This window comes from Sphaerodactylus townsendi, linkage group LG01, assembly GCF_021028975.2.
Source record: "Sphaerodactylus townsendi isolate TG3544 linkage group LG01, MPM_Stown_v2.3, whole genome shotgun sequence".
NCBI classification, from domain to species: Eukaryota; Metazoa; Chordata; class Lepidosauria; order Squamata; family Sphaerodactylidae; genus Sphaerodactylus; species Sphaerodactylus townsendi.
In genome coordinates this window covers 190,610,582-190,636,129 of record NC_059425.1, presented here as the reverse complement: position 1 = coordinate 190,636,129, position 25,548 = coordinate 190,610,582, and the positions used below count along the sequence as shown (strand labels likewise).

Here is a 25,548-nt window from a genome sequence, read left to right as displayed (position 1 = left end):
TCATATTCAGAGTTGAATGGACCCCTGAACCCAGCTTATCAGTATCCGTGGAGGGAAGTCCACGGCGAGACATCAGGTAACCTTGTACAGCAGTCAACAGTTACACTGAAAAGTGAGACCTCGCATAATGTAACAAACTAGCAAAGTCCAGGCCAAAGTAATCGTTCTCAGTTCTTTATTGTGTTGGCAATCATAGTCAGATACAGGCAATGTGAGGTCTGAGGCTCTCATAGTAGATTTTACACAGTGGCATTTCACGCTCCTGCCAATACAGAATAAACAAAGCAAATACTCAAAGCCATACAGAATAAACTAAGCATAGTTTCACATTATTCAGAAGCAGAAGCAAGCCTTTATTGGCATAGACAACAGTACAACAATAATAAAACATAGTTTCACACAAGCAAGTAGAGATAACCTACAAGCAAAAATCCCCATCCTAGGCAGAAAGCCAGAAGCAGCCGGTGGCCACCTCCCAAGGACAGATCACATACTAACCACATCCTGACAGGGATGGGAGAAAAAAGCGGGGGAGGGGGTAGAGATATGGAAAGCAGAGATGGAGCAAATCCTGGGTCCAGAAATAGGCTCCTGGGGGGTACAGCAGCCAAGAAGAAAGAAAGCTACTTCAGTAAGGACATGCTAACAGTTATTTCCTTGCTTGTCTCCAAAATACAACTCTTTGGCTGGCTTTCTGCTTCTTCTCTCTCTTACTTCTTGCCAGCTAAGCAACTAAAACTCTGAACTTCCTTCTCTGGCTGCATCCACACCACAGATTGCCCCCATTTCAGTCACTTGAAGGGGCAGGATTTTTTTCATGTTTCTATATGACCAGGGGTATAGCTAGGGAAAATAGAGCCTGGAGCAGACTCCGAGTTTTCCGCTCCCCATGGGTCCGCCCCCCGTGCCCCACTTACCTTAGCCGGTGGTGGAGCCGGGCAGGGGTGCCTGGCAGTGGTCTCCCGGGTCTGGTGGGGCAGGGCAAGGGGGGAAGGAGGAGGGGTGTGGGGGCAATTTCCCCCCACATGACCTCAACAGTGTTTGCCCAGGATGCCTATCCCATGGTAGCTACACCACTGTATATGACATAATCCTAGATTTGTGCACAGACCAATAGCTTGTTCTTTCCATTAAAATGTAGATCATTTCAAACCTGTAAAAAAAAGTAGCATTTCCTGAGCAGGGTGCTATTGGTATTGGTAGTTTCATGTTTCTAAAGGAGTTCTGTCAATTAATTTTTAAAAAAGATTAGCATAGCATAATTACATGACTTATAGACAGAAAAGAGAAAATTGTTGGAGGTTCTGCAATAGTTTTTAAAGGTACTGAGATATTCCTGTCCTCTGTTACTCGTACTTATTTTTTAAAAAATACTGAATAGAATCTCTACTGGTCCCCTTCTCACAAGGGCCATCGTGGATCTCTAAGATACTTTGTAGACTCATCAGAGATGGGTCCACCATTCTTTCAGTGCTTTCCGACTCTCTCTCCCTCTCTTTCTCTCTCTTTCTGTATGCATTTGTTTGCAATATGGGTACCCAGATGCTCCAAAAGTACAGTGCAATCTTTTTGGAAGTTTCCAGCAGAAGAAAACAGTTCTACAGTGTTTTTCTGGAAAATCAAATGTGTTACTGAGCAGATGTGGACATTTTGCACCATTTAATCTATACCCCCCACCCCCAGCCAAGGGATGCCAAGGATGGGTTTTTGTTTGGCATCCTTTATGGATGTTCTTGCTGTGCAGTTATTTTTGGAGCGAAAAGTACTTTAGATCATCAATCTGGTATTCATTTAAATCACAGAACTGCCAAAAAAGGTACTAAGCATCATTTGGAAAAAAAAATCAGATTCAAAGCCTGCTCACATTTTACAAATGAAATAGGAAAGCAGAAAGTTCAGTTGGTTGCATTTCTGTTTGCTCTGCTTGATTTTTCATGTTTGGAGCCCACCTCAAGCCTGAGTTTTAGGCTCAAACTCCTCTTCCTCAATTAATCCACAGTGACTAGATTGTGCCAGCTGGGTCATTTGCAAGGGGGATCTCGGTCAAGTGGCTACCAGGCCCATGGGCACTTGTGTTCGGGGCAGGGGCATAACAAGGCAGCCCTGGGCAAACTGTAGCCCTGGGCAAACCCTGAGTTGGATGCCCCCCCCTCCATGGGCGGCCACTCCATCATGACCAATTTTTTTTGCACCAGGACATTGGTGCCTGCAGGGGGTGCCTTTTTAGACTTATCAGCACGATAGTTTCAGCATATCATCAGGTGACTGTCCTTATGCTACTCCCCAAGTTTGGTGAGATTTGGTTCAAGGAGTCCAAAGTTATGGACTCCCAAAGGGGGTGCCCCATCCCCCATTGTTTCCAATGGGAGCTAATAGGAGATGGGGGCTACGGTTTTGAGGGTCCATAACTTTGGCCCCCCTGAACCAAACTGCACCAAACATGGGGGGTATCATCAGGGCAGTCTCCTGATGAGACCCTGAAAGTTTTGAGACTGTGCCTTCAGAAATGTCCCCCGCAGCCAGCAACCCCCATGGATAGCAATACAGAAAACTCAATGCAGAACAAAGATTCTTGGGCAAATTTCTGGGATGTTCCTGCAGGGGGCGTATTTTTGGATGTATCAGCACCAAAATTTCAGGGTATCATCTGGAAACTTTCCTTATGGTACTGCCCAAATTTTGAGGTACAACAGTTTTAATTTAGGGGGTCCAAAGTTATGGACTCCCCAAAGGGAGATACCCATCCCCATTCTTTTCTAAGGAAATGGGGGCTACCCTTTGAGATCCATAACTTTGGACCCCCTGAATAAACTGCACCAAACAGAGGTGCCATCATCTCCAGATGATACCCTGAAATTTTGGTGCCAATACGTCCAAAAATGTCACCCCTGCAGAGACATCTAGAAATTTGCCCAAGAATCTTTGTTCCGCAGAGTTCATTGATTAATCAATGGCGGTTGCAGAGCTGTGAGAACACATTTATGAAGGCACAGATGCTCAAAACTTTCGAGATCTCATCGAAAGACTACCTATTGATACCCCCCAAGGTTGGTGTAGTTTATTCAGGGAGCCAAAGTTATGGACCCTCAAAACTGTAGCCCCCATCTCCTATTAGTTCCCATTGGAAACAATGGGGGATAGGGGCACCCTCCATAACTTTGGACTCCCTGAACCAAACCTCACCAAACATGGGTGGTAGCATAAGGACAGTCTCCTGATGAGACCCTGAAACTGTGGTGCCGCTAGCCTAAAAACCGCGCCCTCTGCAGGCCAAAAATGGAAAACCACTAAAATACCCAAAAACGAACCCAGCATTTTGATGCCCCCCCCCACAAGGTGATGCCCTGGGCAGCTGCCCACCTTGCCCAATGGGCATTACGCCAGTGGTTCGGGGCCACTGGCATAGTCAGAAATTCTGCACTGGAATTAGGGTTTATTGTCTACGTCACTAATTTTAAGGTTGGGTCTTGCAAAGATGTCACCCCAGTTATGGATGGCAAGATCTAAGGAAGCACCAGGCTTCACCTCAGTAGCACCTCAGAGACTGCCAAGATGTTCGGGATATAAGCTTTTGAGAGTTAAAGCTCTTGTCATCAGATCTGATGAAGGGACTTTTGACTTTCAAAAGCACAGACTCTTAAAATCTTGCTCTCTAAGGCTGTTTCTGCACCGGCCAAAAAAGCTGCTAAAAGGATGGTAAAAACAGCGTTATAGGGGGAGACTTTGCATGGCCGTCGCTGCAGAAATGACACTGTAGTGATACGGCAATGCTCCAGTGGGCCCACAACAGTTTATTCGAAAATATCACAGGGGGAAGTCTGTTACACACTGTGACACAGTGTATAATACAGTGGACACAGTGTGCAACAGATTTCTCTCTGTGATACACCTCTGAAGGTGCCAGCCACAGATGCAGGCGACACGTTAGACCACGGCCACACAGCCTGGAAAAACCACCACAACCAGTTGAATCCGGCCATGAAAGCCTTTGACAATACAGTTCTTCCTAATGTTTAGGTGAACCACTTTTCCTGAAACTGGGACCCATTATTCCTTGTCCTAGTCTCTGGAGCAGTAGAAAGCAAACTTGCTCCCTCTTCAACATGACATCCCTTCAAATGTTTAAACATGGCTATCATGTCCCCCCTTCACCTTCTCTTCCCCAGACTAATCATCCCCAGCTCCTTAAGCTGCTCTTCATAGGACACGGAATTCAGGCCATTGGCCATTTTGGTTGCCCTCCTCTGGACCTGTTCCACTTTGTCAATATCCTTCTTGAATTGTGGTGCCCTAAATTGGACACAGTATTCCAGATGAGGTCTGACCAATGCAGAATGGAGAGGTACTATCACATCCCTTGATCTAGATACCATACTCCTATTGATGCATCCCAGAATTGCTTTGGTTTTCTTGACTGTCGCATCACACTGCTGACTCATGTTCAGCTTGTGTTCTACTAACTTACATTTATCTCTGTTGAAATTCATTTCATTCATTTTGGTCCAGTTCTCTAACCTGTCCAGGTCATTTTGAATTCTGACACTAAGGTCTACCCCTCCTAATTTGGTGTCATCTGCAGATTTGATTAGCATGCCCTCTATTCCATCATCCCAGTTATTGGTAAACATATTGAATAGCACTGGGTCCAGTACAGAACCCTGTGGCACCCCACTAGGCACTTCTCTCCAGGATGAAGATGAGACACTGGTGAACCCTTTGGGTTCAGTCCGTCAACCATTTACAAATTCATCTAACAATAGCATTGTCTAGCCAATATTTTACTAGCTTCCTTGCAAGAATATCATGGGGGACCTTGTCAAAGACCTTACTGAAGTCAAGGTGTACTATTTCCCTTGATGCCCTTTGCTTTGTAGACTCAGCTGCCTCATATTGGTTATTTTTAGGGAGAAAAGGCTATCCAGACACAGAATGGACATTTTACCCAAGTTCTGGTCATCTCACTTATCATACTGGAAAGAAGTGTGTCTTTGATGGTATCTACCTCCGAAATAAAACCAGCACATCTGAAAGGACACTGGAAATGTGCATGGGAAAGAAGAAATACGGTAAGGGATGGCCCTTCTGGATCCAGAAGCATTCTGGCCACTGTATTGTTGAAGGCTTTCATGGCCAGATTCAACTGGTTCTGGTGGGTTTTCCAGGCTGTGTGGCAGGGGCGTAACGAGGCAGCCCTGGGAAAACTGTAGCCCTGGGCAAAACCTGAGTTGGATGCCCCCACCCCCCATGGGTGGCCAGTCCACCATGACCAAAATATTTTTTGCACCAGGACATTGGTGCCTGCAGGGGGTGCATTTTTAGACATATCAGCACCAAAATTTCAGCATATCATCAGGTGACTGTCCTTATGCTACTCCCCAGGTTTGGTGAGGTTTGGTTCAAGGAGTCCAAAGTTATGGACTCCCAAAGGGGGTGCCCCATCCCCCATTGGTTCCAATGGGAGCTAATAGGAGATGGGGCTACCGTTTTGAGGTCCATAACTTTGGACCCCCTGAACCAAACTGCACCAAGCTTGAGAGGGTGCCATCATCTCCAGATGATACCCTGAAATTTTGGTTGCCGATACGTCCAAAAATGCACCCCCTGCAGGAACTTCCTAGAGGGCCTTGCCCAAGAATCTTTGTTCTGCATTGAGTTTTCTGCATTGCTGTCAATGGGGGTTGCAGGCTGTGGGGGGCACATTTCTGAAGGCACAGTCTCAAAACTTTCAGGGTCTCATCAGGAGACTGCCCTAATGATACCTCCCAAGTTTGGTGTAGTTTGGTTTAGGGGGGCCAAAGTTATGGACCCTCAAAACTGTAGCCCCCATCTCCTATTAGCTCCCATTGGAAACAATGGGGGATGGGGCACCCTCTTTGGGAGTCCATAACTTTGGACTCCCTGAACCAAACCTCACCAAACTTGGGAGGTATCATAAGGACAGTTTCCTAACGCTATGTTGAAATTTTGGATTGCCGCTAATAAAAACTGCGCTTGCCTGGCAGGCCAAAATGGAAAACCACTTCAAATACCACAAAACAGCAGACCCAGCATTTTGATGCCCCCCACAAGGTGATGCCCTGGGCAGCTGCCCACCTTGCCCAATGGGCATTACGCCAGTGCTGTGTGGCCATGGTCTGGTGGATCTTGTTCTTAATGTTTTGCCTGCATCTGTGGCTGGCGTCTTCAGAGGTGTATCACAGTGAAAAGTCTGTTACACACTGTGTCCAGAGAGAAGGGAATGTTTGGGGTGTATATTGTCCATGTCCCAGGGTGGGGAACCAATCAATAAGTGTTTGGGTGGAACTTTTTATGCAAAGATGTTGTTGATAGTTGTAAGGAATTCCATAGAAGCAGAAATAAAAGGCTCTTTGGGTGTAAAAGACCGTTTATTCAGACATCCTAGAAAGCTCACGTACACGCAGTGGCAGGAATAAGATCTCCCGCCAGAAGCACAGGTTATAACTCTGTCCATCCCATCCCCCTACGGTTCCCATGGGAGCGGAGGTCTCATCTCCCCTCACTTGAGATAAAGGGTCTCGCCCGAGATATCGCCGGGCTGTGGAATGTAGTCAAGGCCAGGCTGGCTGACCGGCTCATCAACACCATTGAATCCTTTACTCTGCCTCCTAAAGGAATATCCCCAAGGTTTGTCTTGGTGATTGGAAAGCAGAAATGAGAGTGAGAGGCGTCAATATTTTCGGAATAAACCCATTGATTATACCCAGAGTTACAAGAGACTAAATATTACCCAGCGTTTGCGGTCGCGGAGGTGGGATAGGCGTCAATTTCACCGTACTTGTGGCCATCGTAATAGTCGGTGGGGGTCTCTCTGGCGAATGGAGTACCAGGCATGGAAGCGAGGAGCCTCCTTGGAAGTGAACTGGACGGATAGCCTTCGGAGGGAGCTGAATCGACGGGGCGATGGGCTAATCACTTTAGTAATCTGAAAAGGTCCCTCTGAATCTTTTGCCTAGTTTTGAAGAGAAAATTTATGCACGTCTCTGAGATTTTTGGTGAACAAATACGCGAAGCCCACCGCATGAGAGGGAAATCCGTGATTAGCTATCCGCTTGCAGCTTTTGGGGAGTCTTTAGCCTGTTGTAAGGCAGTCTGGACCATTTCCACCCTCGGCCAGGAGATGAAATCCACTGCTGAAACTCGGAGGATCAATGCATCCATGAGTAGTTGCGACGCTAACCGGTGGGGAAAGGCTGACGGACACAATGAATTTGAAGGGTTTTGTACTGCTATAGACAGCATTATTATAGGCATATTCTGCAAGCGGAATGCTTCGCCTGGTGTCTTGGTGGTAGTTGGTGTAACACCGTAAAATGCTGCTCTAGGGTTCTGTTCATTCTCTCTGACTCACCGTCACTTTTGAGAACGTGGTGAAGTGACAACCGCCCGGGCAGCCTAACAACCCTAAACTTTCGAACTTTAGCAGAAATAGAATTGGGAGACGCGGTCGGAGACTATAGCAGTGATGTAGGCGGTAGACATGCTGAATGAACAGGCAGCTAGCAGGGCGGAGGGATGGAAGCACATAGGATGAAATAAGGCTTGTTTAGAAAATAAGTCCACCACCCCACAAAGACCGTGTTGCCATGACTTTCTGGTAAATCTATAATAAAATCCATGGAGATGACTTCCAGAGGCGGAGGCCACCCGGGAGGTTTCAACAGACCATAGGGTTTTCAGGCGTTCTTAGCTTCTGCAAACAGAGCAACCTTTAATATCACGTCTCAATGTCCTTGCGCCAATGGCATACCGCAGGAAACTGATGGCGGGCCAAATGCAGAGTTTTTTAGAAAGCCCGATGTCAGCCCGAGCGGGCATCATGACGAGCCTCGAGAACCACCTGTAACGCTACGGTGCGTACCAACAATCCCCGCGCCAGCATGCATTCTCAGCAGCGCCAATTTAGGAGTCACCTTCCTCCGCGTTTCGCGCCAACCCGCTATACTCGAGTTCCCCATGGAAAGGAGAGATTCAGGCTGGGAATGGGTGGAAGGAGGTGGACGTCTGAGATCAGTGACAGCCAGCCCCAATTGGAGAACAGTCTGTGAATGTCGATAAGGCAGCTCCACCTCGGGTAGGCGGCATCAGCCAATTTATTAGTTTCGAGAGGAAAAAATGGACCGTGAAAGAAGCGAAAATCGGTATTTTAGCGGATTTAGCCCAGCGGACATCTTGAGGGGTGCGGAGAGAAGCGACAAGTTCTTGTGATCCGACCAAACTTGAAAGGGGTGTTTAGCCCCTCCAGCCGGTGGCATACAAGTGGAAGTGCTACTTTGATGGCCACAGTTTCTTTATCCCTACAGTCCAGTAGTTAAGTTCAGCACCGGAGAATTTCTTTGATAAATAAGCACACGGAACAACCTATGTCTTTATTTCTCTGCAACAGGGCTGCCCCAAAGCTTTGTCGAGGCATCCGTGAACCACAAGCGGAGATCTGGGTCAGGTGCTTCAGGATAGGTTCCCATTGAAGTAAAAGCAGATTTTTAAAAGCTGAAAGGCTGTCTGACGTTCTTCAGACCAGGAAAGGGGCCCGGGCAACTGATCAGTGGATCTTTACCCTTAGTCGTAAAGAAGGTCTGTGAGTGGGAGAGTCAGTTCAGCGGGTGGGAATTCTATAAAGTCCACGATAGAAGTGTAAAACCTAGAAAAGATTAAGGTTCTTTTAGGCTGGTAGGAACGAGCCATTGGAGGACTGCACATCAATTTTAGCAGGTCATTTTAGGCCCTGAGGATCCGGTAGCAAATAGTCAATAGAGGTCTGAATTGGAAACAGCATTTGGAAAGTTTGGCAAAGGGGAGTTGTTGAATAAGCGTTTCCAATACTTCCAGACCAATGCTTCATGCTCCTCCATGGTTTGTGAATAAATTAAAACGTCATCTAAGTACACCACTACTCCCTTGTACAATAAATCGCGAACTTCGTTGATAAGGGCCGCCAAAACCGGGGCCCCACTTAACCCGAATGGCATTATTAAGTATTCAAACTGTCAAACTTTTCGACGCGGTAAGTGTTCATAGCCTTCAGCAGATTCTGATGACCCTGTAGTAAGCTTCTCTCAAGTCCAACTTAGTAAAGATCGTCCCTTGCCCAATCGTGCAAGAATCTTTGATTAATGGCAAAGGGTGTGACTGACAGGAGACTACATTGAGTCCTCGGTAATCTGTGCAGAGCCGTAAAGACCCATCTTTCTTTTACAAACAATACAGGAGCAGCATCTCGTGTGTTTGGTAGCCACGCGTGTATGAACCGAGGCGGTTCTTGTCTAAGAAGGCACGAAGTTCCTTCTCTCCTCATTAGGACTCATCACGGTAGATTCTCCCTTTGGCGGTTGCTTCTAACGTATTGCGATTTTGCAGTCAGTGTCTATGGGGTGAAAAGCAGCTGATAGCATTCTTGCTCCTGAAATACTCTGGCTAAATCTTGGTAAGCCCCGATTGGAATGCGGTAGAATCGGGAGCTTGGCCAGCTGATGACCAGGGGTGTGTGTGTCCAGGGAGAAGCGAGTTTTCCCAATTCATGTGTATTTGCCAGGGAAGGTCGGTGATTCTAAAGATCCTTTCTTTCCAAATGAATTTTTGGTTCATGCGAAAAGCAACAACCATGGTATGCCCAGAACTATGGAGTGTTGTTTGTACTGGCGCCAGAATAAAACTAATTTACTGCTCCCAATGGTGGGAGAACGGTTGCGTTTTTTGAACTGGGCGGTCCTTCGCTCGAGAGGACTGCGTCCATTTGGGTGAATGGTATGGGCAACCAGGGGACTGGTCTAGGGCCTGGCTCACCTCCGCCACCTGGGGCAATGGGAGCAGCGTCACGGGGCTGAGGCTATATCTGATATGTAGGGGTTGGCTAGAAAGCGCTTGGATTATGGCCAGAGATGCCTTCCGCCGTGGAATTCGACCCATGTGTCCATGGGGGCTGAAGAAAACAGGCAGCTGCTTCCCCTCCTCTGGGTCTTAACCGATAACTGCCTTAATGAGCCTGTTGTTGAAATGCGGCCGGGATTTCGTGGCTGCCCGGCAGATGGGAATTAGCGGCGGGCCGGTTGGCTTCTGCTTTTTCGGTCAGTTGGCGGCCAGATGGGCCTGCGTTATCGCGGTAAAGACACAATCCCAGTCGGCGGCCGAGCGTCCGGAGTGGTCTCGTGCGAGGCGTACGGAAGCGCGGCGAGTGGTCGCGGTGAAGCGGGTTTGGAAGCGTGGAAGTGACCTCGGCATCATCCAAGCGAAGGCGCCCTGGGATCTAATGGTCAATCAGCAATAGTGCGGGGTCCGGAATTAAAAACACGTTTCAAGCTTTACGTCAACAGCATCGAAGTGGCCATTTGCATGCATCGGTACTCAGGAGAGTCGGGCGGCGAAATTCCGGGCAAATTCTGCAAAAGCGGCCGGTTGCTAACCTTGAATAGATTTGTTGGTCAGATGGGATACGCTGTTTCGCTACGGATCTTGACGGAAGGCCCTTAAGGCTTGGAGGAGCAGCGGGCACCGTCGAGTATCTTCATCTGCAGGTTCAAAAGAGTCACAAACCAGTCGGCTGCTGCCCATCCAGGGCTGGCTGTTGTGCATCATTTTCGGTGGTACTCTGGTAGTCATAGTCCTCCATGTGGGCATCGAGTTGCAAGATAGTAGGAAGTTTGGAAGCGGTCCCATCGAAGCGGGCAGGTATTGGAGGTCTGTAATATCCCTCTCCGCGGCCCTTGGCCATAGTGATTCGCGCAGGTTGAGGCAGCGGTTGCGCGGGGGCGAATCGGTGGAAGTGGCGGTACCAGCTGGTGCGCTTCAAAGCGTTCCTGGTGGGATACGGTCCAGCGGAGGTGCGGAGACCCAGCAAGCAGCTACCTGGCGCCCGGCTGTACCAGTGTTAGTAGACTCCAACTAGCAGGTTGTCCCTGTTCTGCTGCTGGCCGTTCCCTCAAAGCCAGCTCTCTCCTCCTTAACGTGTCAAGCATCCTAGATGCGCTGCTTTCTCACCGGTTCCCGTTTGCGGTAAAGTCTGGTTGGCTGCCCGGTTAGTTCACTCTGCGTCACGTAGAGTACAAGAGCGGCTTCCAGCGTTGGCTAAATCCAGTTTGGAGTGTTCCAGGACTTTATCATGGACTGATAGGTTACTGCATATTGCCGTTACCCAGCGTCTTTTAGCTGCAGTCCAATTCGAGTTGGATTTCTTTGCGCTGCTGTTCCCGGTCTCTTTGCAGGTTTCACGCTCCTGCTGCAGCTGTTCTGCGTTCCTCTTCCATGGCTAAGGTGCTCGTTGCTTCTTGGGCATCTTCGTAGTCGGCCCACTTCCTCATCCAGCTCTCTTTCGATGGGAGAGGGAATAAATCCGGCTGGGAGTGCAGGCTCTCGGACTCCTCTTCATCTGCAGGGCGATAGAACAGGCATCACGGGGCATCTCAGGTGCAGCAGCTGGTCCGAAGTCTGGGAGTCGATCCCGGAAGGCGATCACGGATACCCCTCCCAATCCCTGGTATAGTCCAAATTATGCGGTGCAGGCCCCAGTGCTATGCCCGCGGTGGATCTTTGGGAACATCACCAAAATCTGAGTCAAATTCGTTCAATGGACTCCTGAAGGTGGTCAGGCCGTCTCCTCGTGACAGGAAGGTTGCATCTGAGGGTTTGTAATCCCATCACAACCCGGGTAGATACCGATCCTGACTTTCGATCCATAGACAGCGCCCCAAGCGACTCATGTAAGTCCCCATGGTGCGTCTTCGACCCTCGTTCAGCAGGGTAAAGGAAGATTTCGTGCTGATCTGAGGGCGGAAAAGAGTCACCAGCGAGACCAGCTCTCTCCCGCCCGGTTCCTCTAAATCAGAGAAGGGAGGCACCGGAGCCCTCTTTGGGGGCTACGAACCTTCCACAGGAACATTCAACCTCTCCATGCGAGACACCAGAGGTCCACTGCACTAAGAAATAGATGAGCGATTGATTCCTTCCACAATGTAAGGAATTCCATAGAAGCAGCAATAAAAGGCTCTTTGGTGTAAAGGCCAAGGTTGTTTGAACATCCTAAACTCCGCATTACTGCGCAGTGGCAGGAATAAGATCTCCGCCAAACTGGTTATAACTCTGTGTCCATCCCCTCCCCGGATTCCATGGGAGCGGAGGTCATATCTCCCTACGCCAGAGATAAGGTCTCCGCTTGGACTGGCCCATCATGCGGGCTGTGGAATGTAGTCGAGGCCAGCGGCTGGCCATCGTAAACCATTGGATGCTTACAGATTTTAAAAGCTGAAAGGCTGTCTGACATTCTTCCAGACCAGGAAAGGGGGGGACGAGGGCTTGGCAGTCCAGTGGATCTTTGCCCTTAGTCGCGTAAGAGGTCTGTGAGTGGGAGAAGTCAGTTCAGCGAATTGGGGTATAAAGTCACGATAAGTGTAAAACCTAGAAAGATTGGAGTTCTTTTAAACGGTAGGGCTTGAGCCATTGGAGGACTGCATCAATTTTAGCAGGATCCATTTTTTTTTTTAGGCCCTCGAGCGAGATCCGGTAACCCAAATAGTCAATAGAGGTTTGGTGGAAACAGCATTTGGAAAGTTTGGCAAAGAAGGGGTTGTTGAGCAAGCGTTTCCAATACTTGCGAACCAATGCTTCGCTGCTCCTCCATGGTTTGTGAATAAATTAAAAGCGTCATCTAAGTACCACTACTCCCTTGTACAATAAATCATGGAGAACGATAAAGAGACCATAAAGCTCCGGGGGCCCCGCACTTAACCCGGAATGGCATTATTAAGTGTCCAAACTGTCAAACTTTGTATTTAAAATGCAGTCAAGGAGTAATTCATAACCTTCAGCAATTCTGACTCTGTATTAGCTTCTCCTCCAAGTCCAGCAAAGTAAAGATCGCGTCCCTTGCCCAATCGCGTCTAAAAGATCTTTGATTAATGGCAAAAGAGGTATTTATTGGACCAGGGGAGACTGCATTGAGTCCTCATTAATCTGTGCAGGCAGTAAAGACCCCATCTTTCTTTTACAAACAATGGGAGCAGCATCGTGTGTTTGAGTAGCCATCATATGAACCAGCGAGGCGAGGTTCTTCTGTCCTAAGAAGGCAGTTCCTTCTCCTCATTTAGGACTCATCAGTGGAATTCTCCCTTTGGGCAGTTGTGCCCCTGGCTGTATTACGATTTTGCAGTCAGTGTCTCTATGGGGTGGCAACTGATCGCATTGTATTGCTGGTGGGGCTTATCAGTCCAGGGAGTGATTCACATTTGCATGCCCTGCAGCAGCAGTAGTATTGGTGAATGCAAATCCTATGTGTGGGTGGAGTCCATTGTTCATGAACTTAGCACGCCCTTGGGGTTTGCTTTTGGTGTTTTTAAGTACTGGTAGCCAAGCTTTGCTAATTTTCAAAGTCTCTTCTTTCCTGTTGAAATTGTCTTAGTGTCTGTCACTGCCCAAAAGATGCTGAAATTAAGAGAGCTATGTGGAGTGTTCAAGAATTTTTTTTCTTGGCATGAAAAAGGCTCTTACAGTGAGACTCAAACCTTTCCCAAAATCTTAGGTCATTCATGGTGGTTCATGATTGCTCTTTGCCCCAATTACTTGTTCTCAGCTTTAGAGCCATTCTTTTTGCTGAGAAAATCAGCCTTTAAGTTCTAGAATCACTCATGAAAATATGAGGCCGTTTCCGCACGGCCGTTGAAATTTCTCCGCGCCGGCAAAATTCTGCGGCGATGGAAGTGAACATTCGCATGCAAGCATCTTGGGCTGACCTCCTGAAAACGACGGCAGATGGCAGGTGGCTCCGCGTGGAGCAGCCTCTTCCCCTTCCCCATTCGATTCTACCTTGTCCCGTCGTTGGCCTGCTGACCCGTGAAGCCAGCATACGCTTCGCCCTCCGACCTCCAGGGGTGGGGGGGACAGCGCGTCGTGAGCTCGACCAGCTAAGCCGACTTGTGAGCGGAGACTGGGCTAAATGAGTCAACGAGGAAGAACAGCGTGTTCAGCGGTGCTGTTAACATGCGCTGCCGGCACGCTGTCTCGGGAAAAACAACCCTTTAAAGGGTTGTTTTCAGAAGCGACCCTGGCCGCAAGGATGGCTGACGCCTGGGGGAGGGGGAGCGCCGCCTGTGCGAATGGCTCCCTGGGGACGGCATTTATCCCGTCCCCAGGGCTCCATTTACGGACCGTGCAGAAACAGCCTGAGATAAATACAAGCAGCAACAAGCTTGGTTTTTTTGCTTCACTAACCTGGGACAAAAAGTTTAATCTCTATCAACATTTTGTTTATTTTAAAGTTTTGGAAAAACACACATCTGACTGACAAGAAACCAGAAGTAGACGATAAGAATCCCTGACCACTTTGAGCCTGCAGGCATGTTGGGGATTGTGACACGGGGCAGAGGGGCCACCGTAGAATGGCTTTCTACAGGAGATGGGAGAATCACCAACTGTCAGGGAGAGAGGTGATGATAGCATCTCTTCAACATTTCAGGTGGGGGGGGGGCTTTTTTATTTAGTCCCTTTTGAAATTAATGTATTGTTGAAGGGTTTAAAAATAAATTCAAAGAGATTCTTAAGTCGCAGAGATGCGCAGCGGCAAATAAAGATAGGCAAGGAGGCTTGAGTTGCTTTTGTATTAAAATAATACTAGAGAGTCTATAGCTTTGGACCCCCAAAATTCACAAAACCCAGGTGGTATCAGTAAAAGACTCCCCTGATGATACCACGAAGGTTTGGAGAAGTTTGGTTCAGGGGGTCCAAAATTATGGGCCCTCAAATGTGTAGCCCCATCTTCTGTTAGCTCCCATTGGAAACAATGGGGGACAGGGGTACCCCCTTTGGGAGTCCATAGCTTTGGACCCCCTGGACCAAACTTCACAAAATCTGGGTGGTATCAATAAGAGACTCCCCTTATGGTACCACCCAGGTTTGGTTCAGGGAATGCAAAGTTATGGACACTCAAATGTGCAGCCGCCGTCTTCTATTAGCTCCCATTGGAAACAATGTGGGATGGGACACCTAGTGTTATTAACAATTTTTTAAAAATTACACTCCAGGCATATTCATTATCCAATATTAAAATAAACATAGCCCCTCCCAAATAACTACCCCAGTCCCTTCTCTCAATTCCAATTGAGCAACAACAATTTTCCCCAGACTTAACACAACCCTGCACCCCCACAAATCCCAAATACACATTCCACAGTTCTCATACAAACATCATTCCTTAACAAACACACATGACCAAACCAAACCAAATTAAAAACCAAAAATGGACATACTGAAAACAGACAAGCTAAATGCAATATCCCGCACTCCCCTCTGTAAACCCATGCCAAGGCCAAACAAGAGGGAAACAGGGAAACATTTGCAATTCACACACAGCAAGACATCAAAGCACTGACAGGCATTGTCCTGACAGGTGATGTGTATCATATGCAACTGAAGTAAAACCTTTGTATCAAATGGAATGGGAAAGATCAAGAAGAAATGAAAACAGCAGTTTTTTCTTTAGTGTAGAAAAGCCATGGCAGAAATCTGAATTATTCAGCTAAAAAGCCTTCTGAAACAGGAGTGCCAACCTCTGGGTGGGGCCTGGAATCACACCTGACTACAGAAATCAGCCCCCCCCCCACACACACTGGAGAAGTACAGCTGCTTTGTAGGGCAGGCTGTGTGGAGCTCCCTCCCTCCCCTAAACCTTTCTCCTGAACCGCTCTGCTGCTTCAGCTGTAGAGGCTTATCTGGGGAATTCAGATTAGCCTGTGCACTCCCACACACGCCAGCTGGGTGACCTTGGGCTAGTCACAGTTCCCTCAGCCCCACCCACCTCGCAGGGTGTTTGTTGTGAGGGGGGAAGGGCAAGGAGATTGTAAGCCCCTTTGAGTCTCCTGCAGGAGAGAAAGGGGGGATATAAATCCAAACTCCTCCTCCTCCTCTTCTCCTCCTCCTCCTCCTCCCACCTTCCTCCCGCCTCCTCCTCCCTAGGGTCTATCCCCAGATCTCCAGGAATCTGCTAAGCTGGAGGCGGGGCCGCCCTCCTTCTGAAAGGATAGCTCATTCCTCTTTTCATGGCCCCAAGTTTATTTGCAACTTTATTTGCAATGTTTATTTGCAAGTTTATTTGCAATGTTACTAAACATTTTATTCTTATTGATGGCATCCTTTTAACCTCTTGTTTAATGACTGTCTTTTCTGGAAAAGTACTTTGAACGACTTCCTTGCTGCTTACAGATACCAATGCTGATATAACACCACATGTGGCCACGTTTTGTGTAGTGACTCATTATTGTTGTTGTTGTTATTGTTATTATTATTATTATTATTAATTGAATTTGATATACCGCCCTATCCCCAAGGGGCTCTTGAGATATGCCATAGGATGCTCTGTGATATAAATCAGGCTATGTGAATATTAAGGTTCTCTTACTAAAATATACTGTGATTTGACCGTTATAGTCTTCTATCTGTTCTCTTATGCCTAGCCCCCCCCCCCCCGTTTTTTTAGTTTTCAAGCTTTTTGTTTCCTTTAATATTTACGTTCTTATCCCATTTCCTTGATGTTCTTTTCTTGTGTTCCTAATTTTTTCCCAGTGGATTCTTTCAGATATATAAGTATTGTTTTAATATATCTTATCTTTGTTTGTAGCTTATCTACTTTATGCTTGTCTATGGCTGTAATAAAGACTGATGGAGGGAAAGTGTGGCATCCAAGCCTCTGGCATACATAAATCACAGGGAATAAGTCTGTGTAGGATTTCAACCTTCCTCTCTTTCAAGCATTTCAGTGTGAAGAGCACCATCTGCAGCAGGGCTCGGATATTTACAAAAAACACAATAGGCTGGATTGCACTGATTTGTTTGGTGAACCAGAGTGCTGCCTTCCTTTGATGTGAGGCACCTTTCCCAGGTGCAAAAGGCTTCCCCATTGATTTGGGAGGGTGTGTGCCCCAGTTTTGCCCTTGCGTGTTGGGATGTAGCAATGACTCTTGAGCAAAGAGGAAAAAGAAAGAAGATTCTGCAGGGGGCAGCGTGCTCCAACCAGACAGGACTGCAGGGGAAATACCTGCTTTTTAAAGGAGTTTTCCTTCGATGTTGACAGAGGTTTTTGTTCTAGAACAGTCTCTCTCCCTTTCCCTCTCAGCTTGGTTTATTTATCTGCTGTTCATTGATTTATTTGATTTATATACTCTGCCCTTTCCCAACAACTTGAGCTCAGGGCAGCTTAAGTGCATCTCTTCTCTTTCCTATCCAGTTTGTTATTCCAGATCTCCTGGAATTACAGGTTACAGGGAGAAAACGGCTGCTTTGGAAAGTGGACTCTGTGGCGTTACACACCATGAAGGGTCCTCCTCCCTGCTTCAAATCCTACGCTTCCCCAAGATCCAACCCTAAATCTGGCGGCTCTACTGACTTTGCCAATATCACACATTGTATTGTATTGTATATTTAATGTAGATCCTGCCGCCAACCTTGTCAGATGAAAACCTTCCAAGGCTAAGCAGTAACCTTACAATTATGAGCAATAATCAACAACTTACTATAATATAACCTTGTAAATAACAAACATCAATAGTTAAAACATCATAAACCATAAATAACATTAATCATAACATACATAAGGAGCATAAATGGACAATAATAAACATAGATGGCGACTTGCCCCTTCTGTAGCATAACTATAGAGAACACAATGGCCTAAGAGCTAACCCTCAACAATCTACCACTGTGTTAGTATAAAAAGCCTAACCTAGTGGCGTAGTGGTTAAGAGCAGGTATACTCTAAAATGGAGGAACTGGGTTTGGTTCCCCGCTCTGTCAGCTGAGTTGTGGAGGCTTATATGGGGAATTCAGATTAGCCTGTACACTCAAACACACGCCAGCTGGGTGACCTTGGGCTAGTCACAGTTCTTCTGAGCTCTCTCAGCCCCACCTACCTCACAGGTAGGTGTGAAAGGGGAAGGGGAAGGGAAAGGAGATTGTAAGCCCCTTTGAGTCTCCTTGCAGGAGAGAAAGGGGGGGATATAAATCCAACTCTTCTTCTTCTTCTTCTTAATCAAAAAATACAACATCCTACAACTAAGCTGAATCTAAACAACCTAACTATACCTAACACCAGCACAGAAAATGTCCACAAAACAGTTATGTACTACCTAAACTAATAGCAGGATAACCTAATACAGCCTAACTAACTAACCAACCAACCAACCAACCAACCAACCAACCAACCAACCAACCAACCAACCAACCAACCAACCAACCAACCAACCAACCAACTAACTAACTAACTAACTAACTAACTAACTAACTAACTAACTAACTAACTAACTAACTAACTAACTAACTAACTAACTAACCACCCTCACATGCCACCTCCATCTCCACCCAGTTACGATTTTTTCTCCTCCTCCTACATAAGTTGCATAGATTGCTGTTTTATCTCAACCAGGTTATGTTTTTTAGCAATACTTGGCTGACGAACTGCTTTGCACAAAACACAATGTGGTTGACTCTAATGTTAACAGCAAACTGATTGGCTGAAAAACTGGACTGGAGGGAGGGAATCAGAGGGCAAGAGGCTCGCTCAGCTGGCATCCTCTCGCTCAGTGAAATTGGTCTGAGCTGAGGCCTAGCAAAAATTAGGCACCATCTCCCTCTGCAAACCCAAATTTGACCTGCGCAAGAGCTCGCCGACGTGCCAGAATGTCAGGAGGCCTGTTGTTAAGGGGATTTTGCTTTTGCTGCTTTCTATATGCTGAGGGTGGAGAAATGGGTTAATTGCATTTCTAACTGACTTTCAACTGTCTTCTGTATGATGTTATACTGTACCAGGTGCTGCCCAAGGTCAGTGCCTGGCTGTCTTCACCGTTATCTCTTTCACAGTTCCTTTTGGGCGCGCATTCCCACGATGGGGGGGGGGAGGTGCAGTCTGCTTTAACTACTGGGTTTTGGGCGGGCAAACCTTAGTTCTGGCATTGACCAGAGAAGATCTCAATACTCAATAAACTACTGTTCTTTTACATGAGTTTGTTTCAGTTTTTGGGATTCTGACATGATGACAGAACTCCTCTTAGGTTGAATTCCATGCTGCTGAGCTTTGCTGGGATTTCACCTTCCACCTTTGCAACTTTTCACAAAGACTTTTCCTGCCAGTAATATGTCTTCGGAGCCCCAGCCAGCGGGTGAATCTGTGGCTGCAGACCAAGGGCGCCCCATTCCAGATGATCTGACAGGGACTTCGGATTCAGCCTCTGACTCAGCCGAGGGGCCTTGAATCTCACTTGGCAGTGCGGCAGGTGGGGAAGCCCCTACCCCAGATGGAGTTCTGGACTCCATCAACCAGTTCATGACTGCCCCGTTAGATGGCTCGCAGAAGCCTGGCGGTTGTTTCAAGTGTCAGAGGAGGCCTGGGATTTGGAGAGAGAGGAGTATCGCCGGGCCCTGCACCAGAGGGAATGGGATATCGAGCACCTGCAAGTGGCTCTCGCCCAGGCTTGCCAAGTGGCCCCTGCTCCTGCAGATGGAGTGGCCGGGATGCCAGCTTTCCCGCACGCCGGCACCTGCTCAGCCAGCTCAGCCGGCTCTGGTTCCAGTCCCCACTCCTGTTCCAGTACCTGTTCAGCTCGCCCAGCCGGCTCCGGTTCCAGCCCCAGCTCCTCCGCTTGTACCGGCTCCAGTCCAGCCTGTTCAAATGGGAGCCGCTCCAGCACCAGTACTGGCTCAACCAATTCCAGTACCAGGCCAGCCGCCTTTCCAGCCAGGCCTCGGAGGGGTCCCCCTGCCACCAGCTGCACCTGCTCTGTTACCTGTTCCACCTTTGATGCCGTCGTTTGTACCACCCGGATGGGGAGCTCCTGGTGGAGTGTTGCCGAACTTTGTTCCATATGGGGTAGCTCCCTCTCTGTTCATGCCTAGGGTACAGCTGACTACTCGTTTTGATGGGACTCAGGACTTGCTCCTGGCTTTCCTGGTTCAGGTCAATGCCCACATGTTGCAGTATGGGCAGCAATACCTGAACGACTTTGAATGTGTGTGTGAGGTGGGATCTAAGCTGGATGGTCCTGCCGCCAATTGGTACGTGAACCTGTTTCAACTTCAGGTGCCTGAGCTGCGCAACTTCCAAGATTTCATGATGGACCTTCGCCGCCGCTTCGACCATTTGTGGGCAAGCAAGCTAAACAGGAACTTATGGAGATGCGTCAGGGTAAGACCCCTTTCGCTGAGTTTGTGGAAAACTTCCGTACTGTGGCCAGTAAGATCCAGGATTGGGATGACCCCGTGAAAGTGTTTGCCTTTAAGAAAGCCCTACACCCAGACTTGTTAAATTGGGCTGTTGTTCAGGACAGCCCGCAGAACCTGAGTGGTTCGTACTTGCGGGTACTGCGGAGGCCAGAATGCACGAAGCGGCCACGTTGGGAGCGCCAGTTGGACGTTCCCCTCTTGCCCAGCCGCTTGCCAGAGGGGGAGGAGTGCAAGGTGGATCCTTCGCTTTCCCGTACTATTCTCTCCCCCTCCCACTTGGGCTTGGCTGTCACCTGGTCTCAAGCGAAGGCAGAGCCCCCGCCATTGGTTTCTCCTCCCAGCCACCTCCTCTCTGCCTTCTTGGAAGCCGGAAAGTCCCCGGTGCCTTTTGAGGAGGGCGATGATGGTTTGGACTTATGTGACGGCGTTTGGTGCCGTGGCTCGCTGCTGTATGTGCATTCTCAAATCCTCCACCAGGGGCACAATTCCAAGTCAGCTGGTCATTTTGGCTTTGTGAAAACTTTGCATTTGCTCCGCAGGCAGTTTTGGTGGAAAACTATGCATAAGGATATTGAGGCTTATATCAAGGGCTGTCTTGTCTGTGCTATGGCAAAAACAGTTCCAGGAAAGCCCCATGGATTGTTACAGGACATTGCATTGCCCAGTGAGCCCTGGCAGGTGATTTCTATGGATTTTATTATGGACTTGCCTTTGAGTCATGGCAAAACAGTGATATGGACTGTGGTTGATCTGTTCTCTAAGCAGGCTCATTTTATTCCTTGCCCCTCCATTCCCACTGCTCAGAAACTGGCTGAACTGTTTATGCTGCATATTTACAGATTGCATTCTGCCCCCAGGAAAATAATCACGGACAGGGGTTCACAATTTCTCTCCCACTTTTGGAGGCCATTTATGAAGTTGTTGGGTATTGAACAAGGGGTGTCCTCTACATACCATCCACAATCCGATGGAGAGAGTGAGAGGTCCAATCAGACTTTGGAACAGTACCTAAGGTGTTATGTGAACTATCAGCAGGATGACTGGGTTGACATTTTGCCCTATGTGGAATATGCCTATACTCTGTTCATAGTAGCACATAGTAGCACAGGCAAGACTCCTTTTGAGGTGGTTCATGGCCACTCAGCACCCCCTCTGCCCATGCTTCAGTTGGGGGATGCCCCTGGACCAGAGGTTAAAGATTGGATACGGTCCATCGCTGATCAATGGCCCCTGATCTTGCAAGTGCTTCAGGAAGCCAGAGGCTAATAAGCACAGACGTGACTTACCTCTAGTGGTAGGAGATACGGTGTACCTCTCCACAATAAATCTTCGGGACATACATAGGCCCTCGAAATTAAGTGCAAAGTATGTTGGGCCCTTCAAGATTGTCAGGGTGATCAATAAGGTGACTGCTGAACTGGAACTGCCTAATGCATTGCATAAAATACACCCTGTGTTTCATTGCAGCTTACTAAAGAAGACAAATTCCCCAGATGTCTGGCATCCTGAGATGAAGGTTCCTCCTCCGATCCTGATTAATGGAACCAAACATTATGAACTTTTGGACATTCTTGATTCTCGCATCTATCGGAACCGCTTGCAGTATTTGGTCTCTTGGAAAGGTTGTTTACCTGGACAGAATCAGTGGATATTTGCTGAAAATGTTAAAGCCCCTCGCCTCGTTAGAGCTTTTCATCAACGCTGCCCAAGCAAGCCGGGGCGAGGGCCCTAGAGGGAGCGGATTTTCAGGAGGCCTGTTATTAAGGGGATTTTGCTTTTGCTGCTTTCTATATGCTGAGGGTGGAGGAATGGGTTAATTGCATTTCTAACTGACTTTCAACTGTCTTCTGTATGATGTTATACTGTACCAGGTGCTGCCCAAGGTCAGTGCCTGGCTGTCTTCACCAAACCTTAGTTCTGGCATTGACCAGAGAAGATCTCAATACTCAATAAACTACTGTTCTTTTACATGAGTTTGTTTCAGTTTTTGGGATTCTGACACAGGCAGACCACTGGGCCTGTGGTCTCAAGGACAAAAGGAACTTTGGCCTGCTAATTCCATCGCGCTGGTGCCAGGGCCTGTGAGCAGGAGATGGTGTTTGCTGGATCAGGCCTTATGCAGCTGCTGATCGTGTGGCAACTCACCTGGTTAGTTGGGTCATCTGGTTAGCAACATATTTGACCAGTTGAGTTAAAGCATTTAATATACATTTGAGTTGCCAATTTGAATCATGCTAACGCAGGATGTTGGGCAAGAAGGAAAGATCTTCCATTCTAATGTTGCCCTTTGTCCAGGTTACATCTGACTTCAGGACGGTGACAGCCAGCATGATGTAGTGGTTAAGAGAAGTGGACTCTAATCTGGAGAACCAGACTCCTTCACTCCACCACATGAAGAGGTTTGATTCCATGCTCCTCCATGTGAAGCCTGCTGGGTGATCTTGGGCCAGTCACAGTTATCTCTGAACTCTCTCAGCCTCACCTACCTCACAAGCTGTCTGTTGTGGGGAGAGGAATGGACCATGCAAGGGGGGCCAACCATTTTCATATGTGAAAAGTTTAATTCTATTCAGAAGGTGAATTAGTGATGCTTTGTATTTGCTGTGTCACTGAATATGAGAAACTATCATTTTACATGGCCAATTAAGATTTATTTTTTGCATAGCAGAGCAATTAACAATATGAGTTTCTACTTTCATCATGCATAAAGAACACAGCGTATTATCTCTAAAATTTAATTTAATTGTTCTGTCATTTTCATTTAATTCTTCAAAATGTACAGAATTTAATAATTAACATTTGTGGCAAATAATGAGGACAATAGTTTCATCCAGGTGCAATGGTTGTAAGTGTATTTATTTCTCTTATGTGCCCCACTGTCCTCCCCAACAGGGTCCCAAAGGGGCTTATAACGTTCTGCCCTTCTGCACCTTATCCTTACAAACCTGCGAGGCAGGTTCAGCTGAGGGTGCCTAACTGGCCCAGTTAGCTTTCAAGAAACAATGGGGATTCGAACCCTTCTCTCCCCAATTGTAGACTGACACTCTAATCCGGAGTCCCTGAACCTTTTGATCCTGCAGCCAGGTTTGGAATGCGGCTATGGACAGAGCTGTCAGACTCTCGAACGTGGAAATAACAGAGACCGTAGGAAAGTCCAAAAGCAGTTTATTCCAGGTGATGCGAAGAGTAAGAATGTAAAGCAGGATCTGAGCTAGAGAGCTCAGATCCAGGACTTATATCTTTTAATTCCCCCCCCCCCATTCGCCCCACACCAAATGTCCACTACAGTTTGTGCTACAAAGGACCTGGGAACCTATCACACCTCTTTGAGGATGGGCTGGCGCCAGGAGATTGCTAGCAGGAGATTGCTAGGAAGGGAAGAGGGAAACAGGAAAACAATTGCAAATCACACACAGCAAGACATCAAGATACTGACAGGCATGGTCCTGACAAGAGCCATAAAATGGCTGCTGCATGAGGCAGAGTTGGGACCGGGGAATTCCCTGGATTTACATTCTGACAAACCTTTCCCCCTGTCCTCCACCAGTGGCCGGGTGGACCTGGCCACTCTAGGAATAGCCAGCTACCAAATGCCTGCCACAGCTTCCTTTCAGCTACGCAGGGGAGCACCTTGTGTTGTGGAGGCAGCTTTTGCCAAAAACAGTGTGCCATGGCTGTCCTCGGGTACAAGAAGGCTCTTGCAGGTTTATAGCGATGTTGAAATTAATGTTTTTGTAAAGGATTCGATGGTGTTGATGAGAGGGGCAGCCGCCTGGCCTTGACTACATTCCACAGCCCGGGCGATGGGCCAGCTTCTCCGGCGGAGACCTTATCTCTGCGAGGGAGATGAGACCTCCGTTCCCATGGGAATCCGGGAGGGGGGATGGGATGGACAGAGTTATAACCTGTGTTTCTGGCGGGAGATCTTATTCCTGCCACTGCGTGTACATGAGCTTTCTAAGATGTCTGAATAAACGGTCTTTTACACCAAAGAGCCTTTTATTTCTGCTTCTATGGAATTCCTTACATTGTGGCAGGAATCCTAATTCATCTATATTCCTAGTACAGTAATCCCCTGTGGTCTCGGCATCGAGAGGTTGGATGTTTCTGTGGAAGGTCGGGTAGCCCTTCAAAGAGGGTCTGGATAACCTTTCCTTCTGGATCTCGAGGAACCCGGCGGAGAACTGGTCTTCGCTTGGTGACTCTTTTCCCGCCCCTCGTGATCGTTAACGAAGTCTTCCTTTAATTCATTGGAATCCAGGGACGTGAAGACGCACCATATGGGGACTTACATGAGTCATTTGGGGCTTGCCCATGGATCGAAATGCAATGAATCGGATATCTACCGCGTTTTTGCATTATGGATTACAAAACCCTCAGATGTAACCTGTCAATTTATGAAGCGTCCCTGACTTCACCTTTCATCGGCAACCCAGGAGTCCATTGAACGATTCCTGATCTCAGATTTTTGCGGATGCTCCCAAAGACCCACCGTGGGCATAGCACTAGCCCGGCCGAAGACCACCGCGACATTGGGACCATACCAGGGATTGAGGGAGTATCCGCATTCGCCCGTCTTCCCATCAGAACCCCTCCCCTGATCCCCGGACCAGCAGCGGCACCTGAGATTCCCTCGCGGAGCCACCGGTGGAGCGCAATTTTATGTCTTCGCCCAGACGACTTTAGGAGTCCGGAGAAAGCCTGCCCCTCCCAGCCGATCTGGTGACCTCTCCCATCGAAGAGAGTAGCTGGGATGAGGAAGTGGCCCGACTGGGCGTAGATGCCCAGGGAAGCATGGGCCCGTGAAGCGCCAGCGCTATGGGAAGAGAACGGGAACAGCGGCAGCAAAGAGCGCGGAAAACCTGCAGAGAGACCGGGAGCAGCAGCGAAAGAAGTCCAACTTTCAATTTGGACCGCCAAAGATCGCTACCCAAGCGGCAATATGCGCAGAATCTATCAGTCCACAGATAAAGTCCTGGAACACTCCAAGCTGAACTTACAGCGTCAACTAAAGTGTTCGTGGCCTTGCGCACACAAAGTGAACTTACTGCAGCTGTTCAACGGACCTAACTGGCTAAATTGAACGCAGAGAAAGCAGCTTTGCATGCGCATTCTCAGGATGCATTAACCGCTCTAGGGCGAGAGAGCTGGCTGCCTTGGAGAGAGGGAACTGAAGAGAAGCAGCAGACCAGGACAACCCGTTGGAGTCTACGCCAACACGTGGGTAGCCAGGCTACCAGAGGGCTGACGCTGCTGGGTCCAGCTACGCTTCAAGGACCTGCCTCAATCGAACACCAGCGGCAATCGGCGCTGATATTCCTCCACCCATTCCTCAGCCTC

At 48.1% G+C, this 25,548-nt stretch overlaps 1 protein-coding gene across 1 annotated transcript in view; it reads left to right on the top strand.

Moving 5' to 3' along the window:
- The window catches only part of SPATS1 (spermatogenesis associated serine rich 1), a 59,640-nt gene that overhangs the window by 18,564 nt on the left and 15,528 nt on the right, over nucleotides 1-25,548 (top strand). The window contains exon 5 of the mRNA XM_048506513.1: nucleotides 4,905-5,066. Coding sequence (XP_048362470.1) covers nucleotides 4,905-5,066 — 162 coding nt within the window. The remainder of the gene's footprint in view (nucleotides 1-4,904; nucleotides 5,067-25,548) is intronic.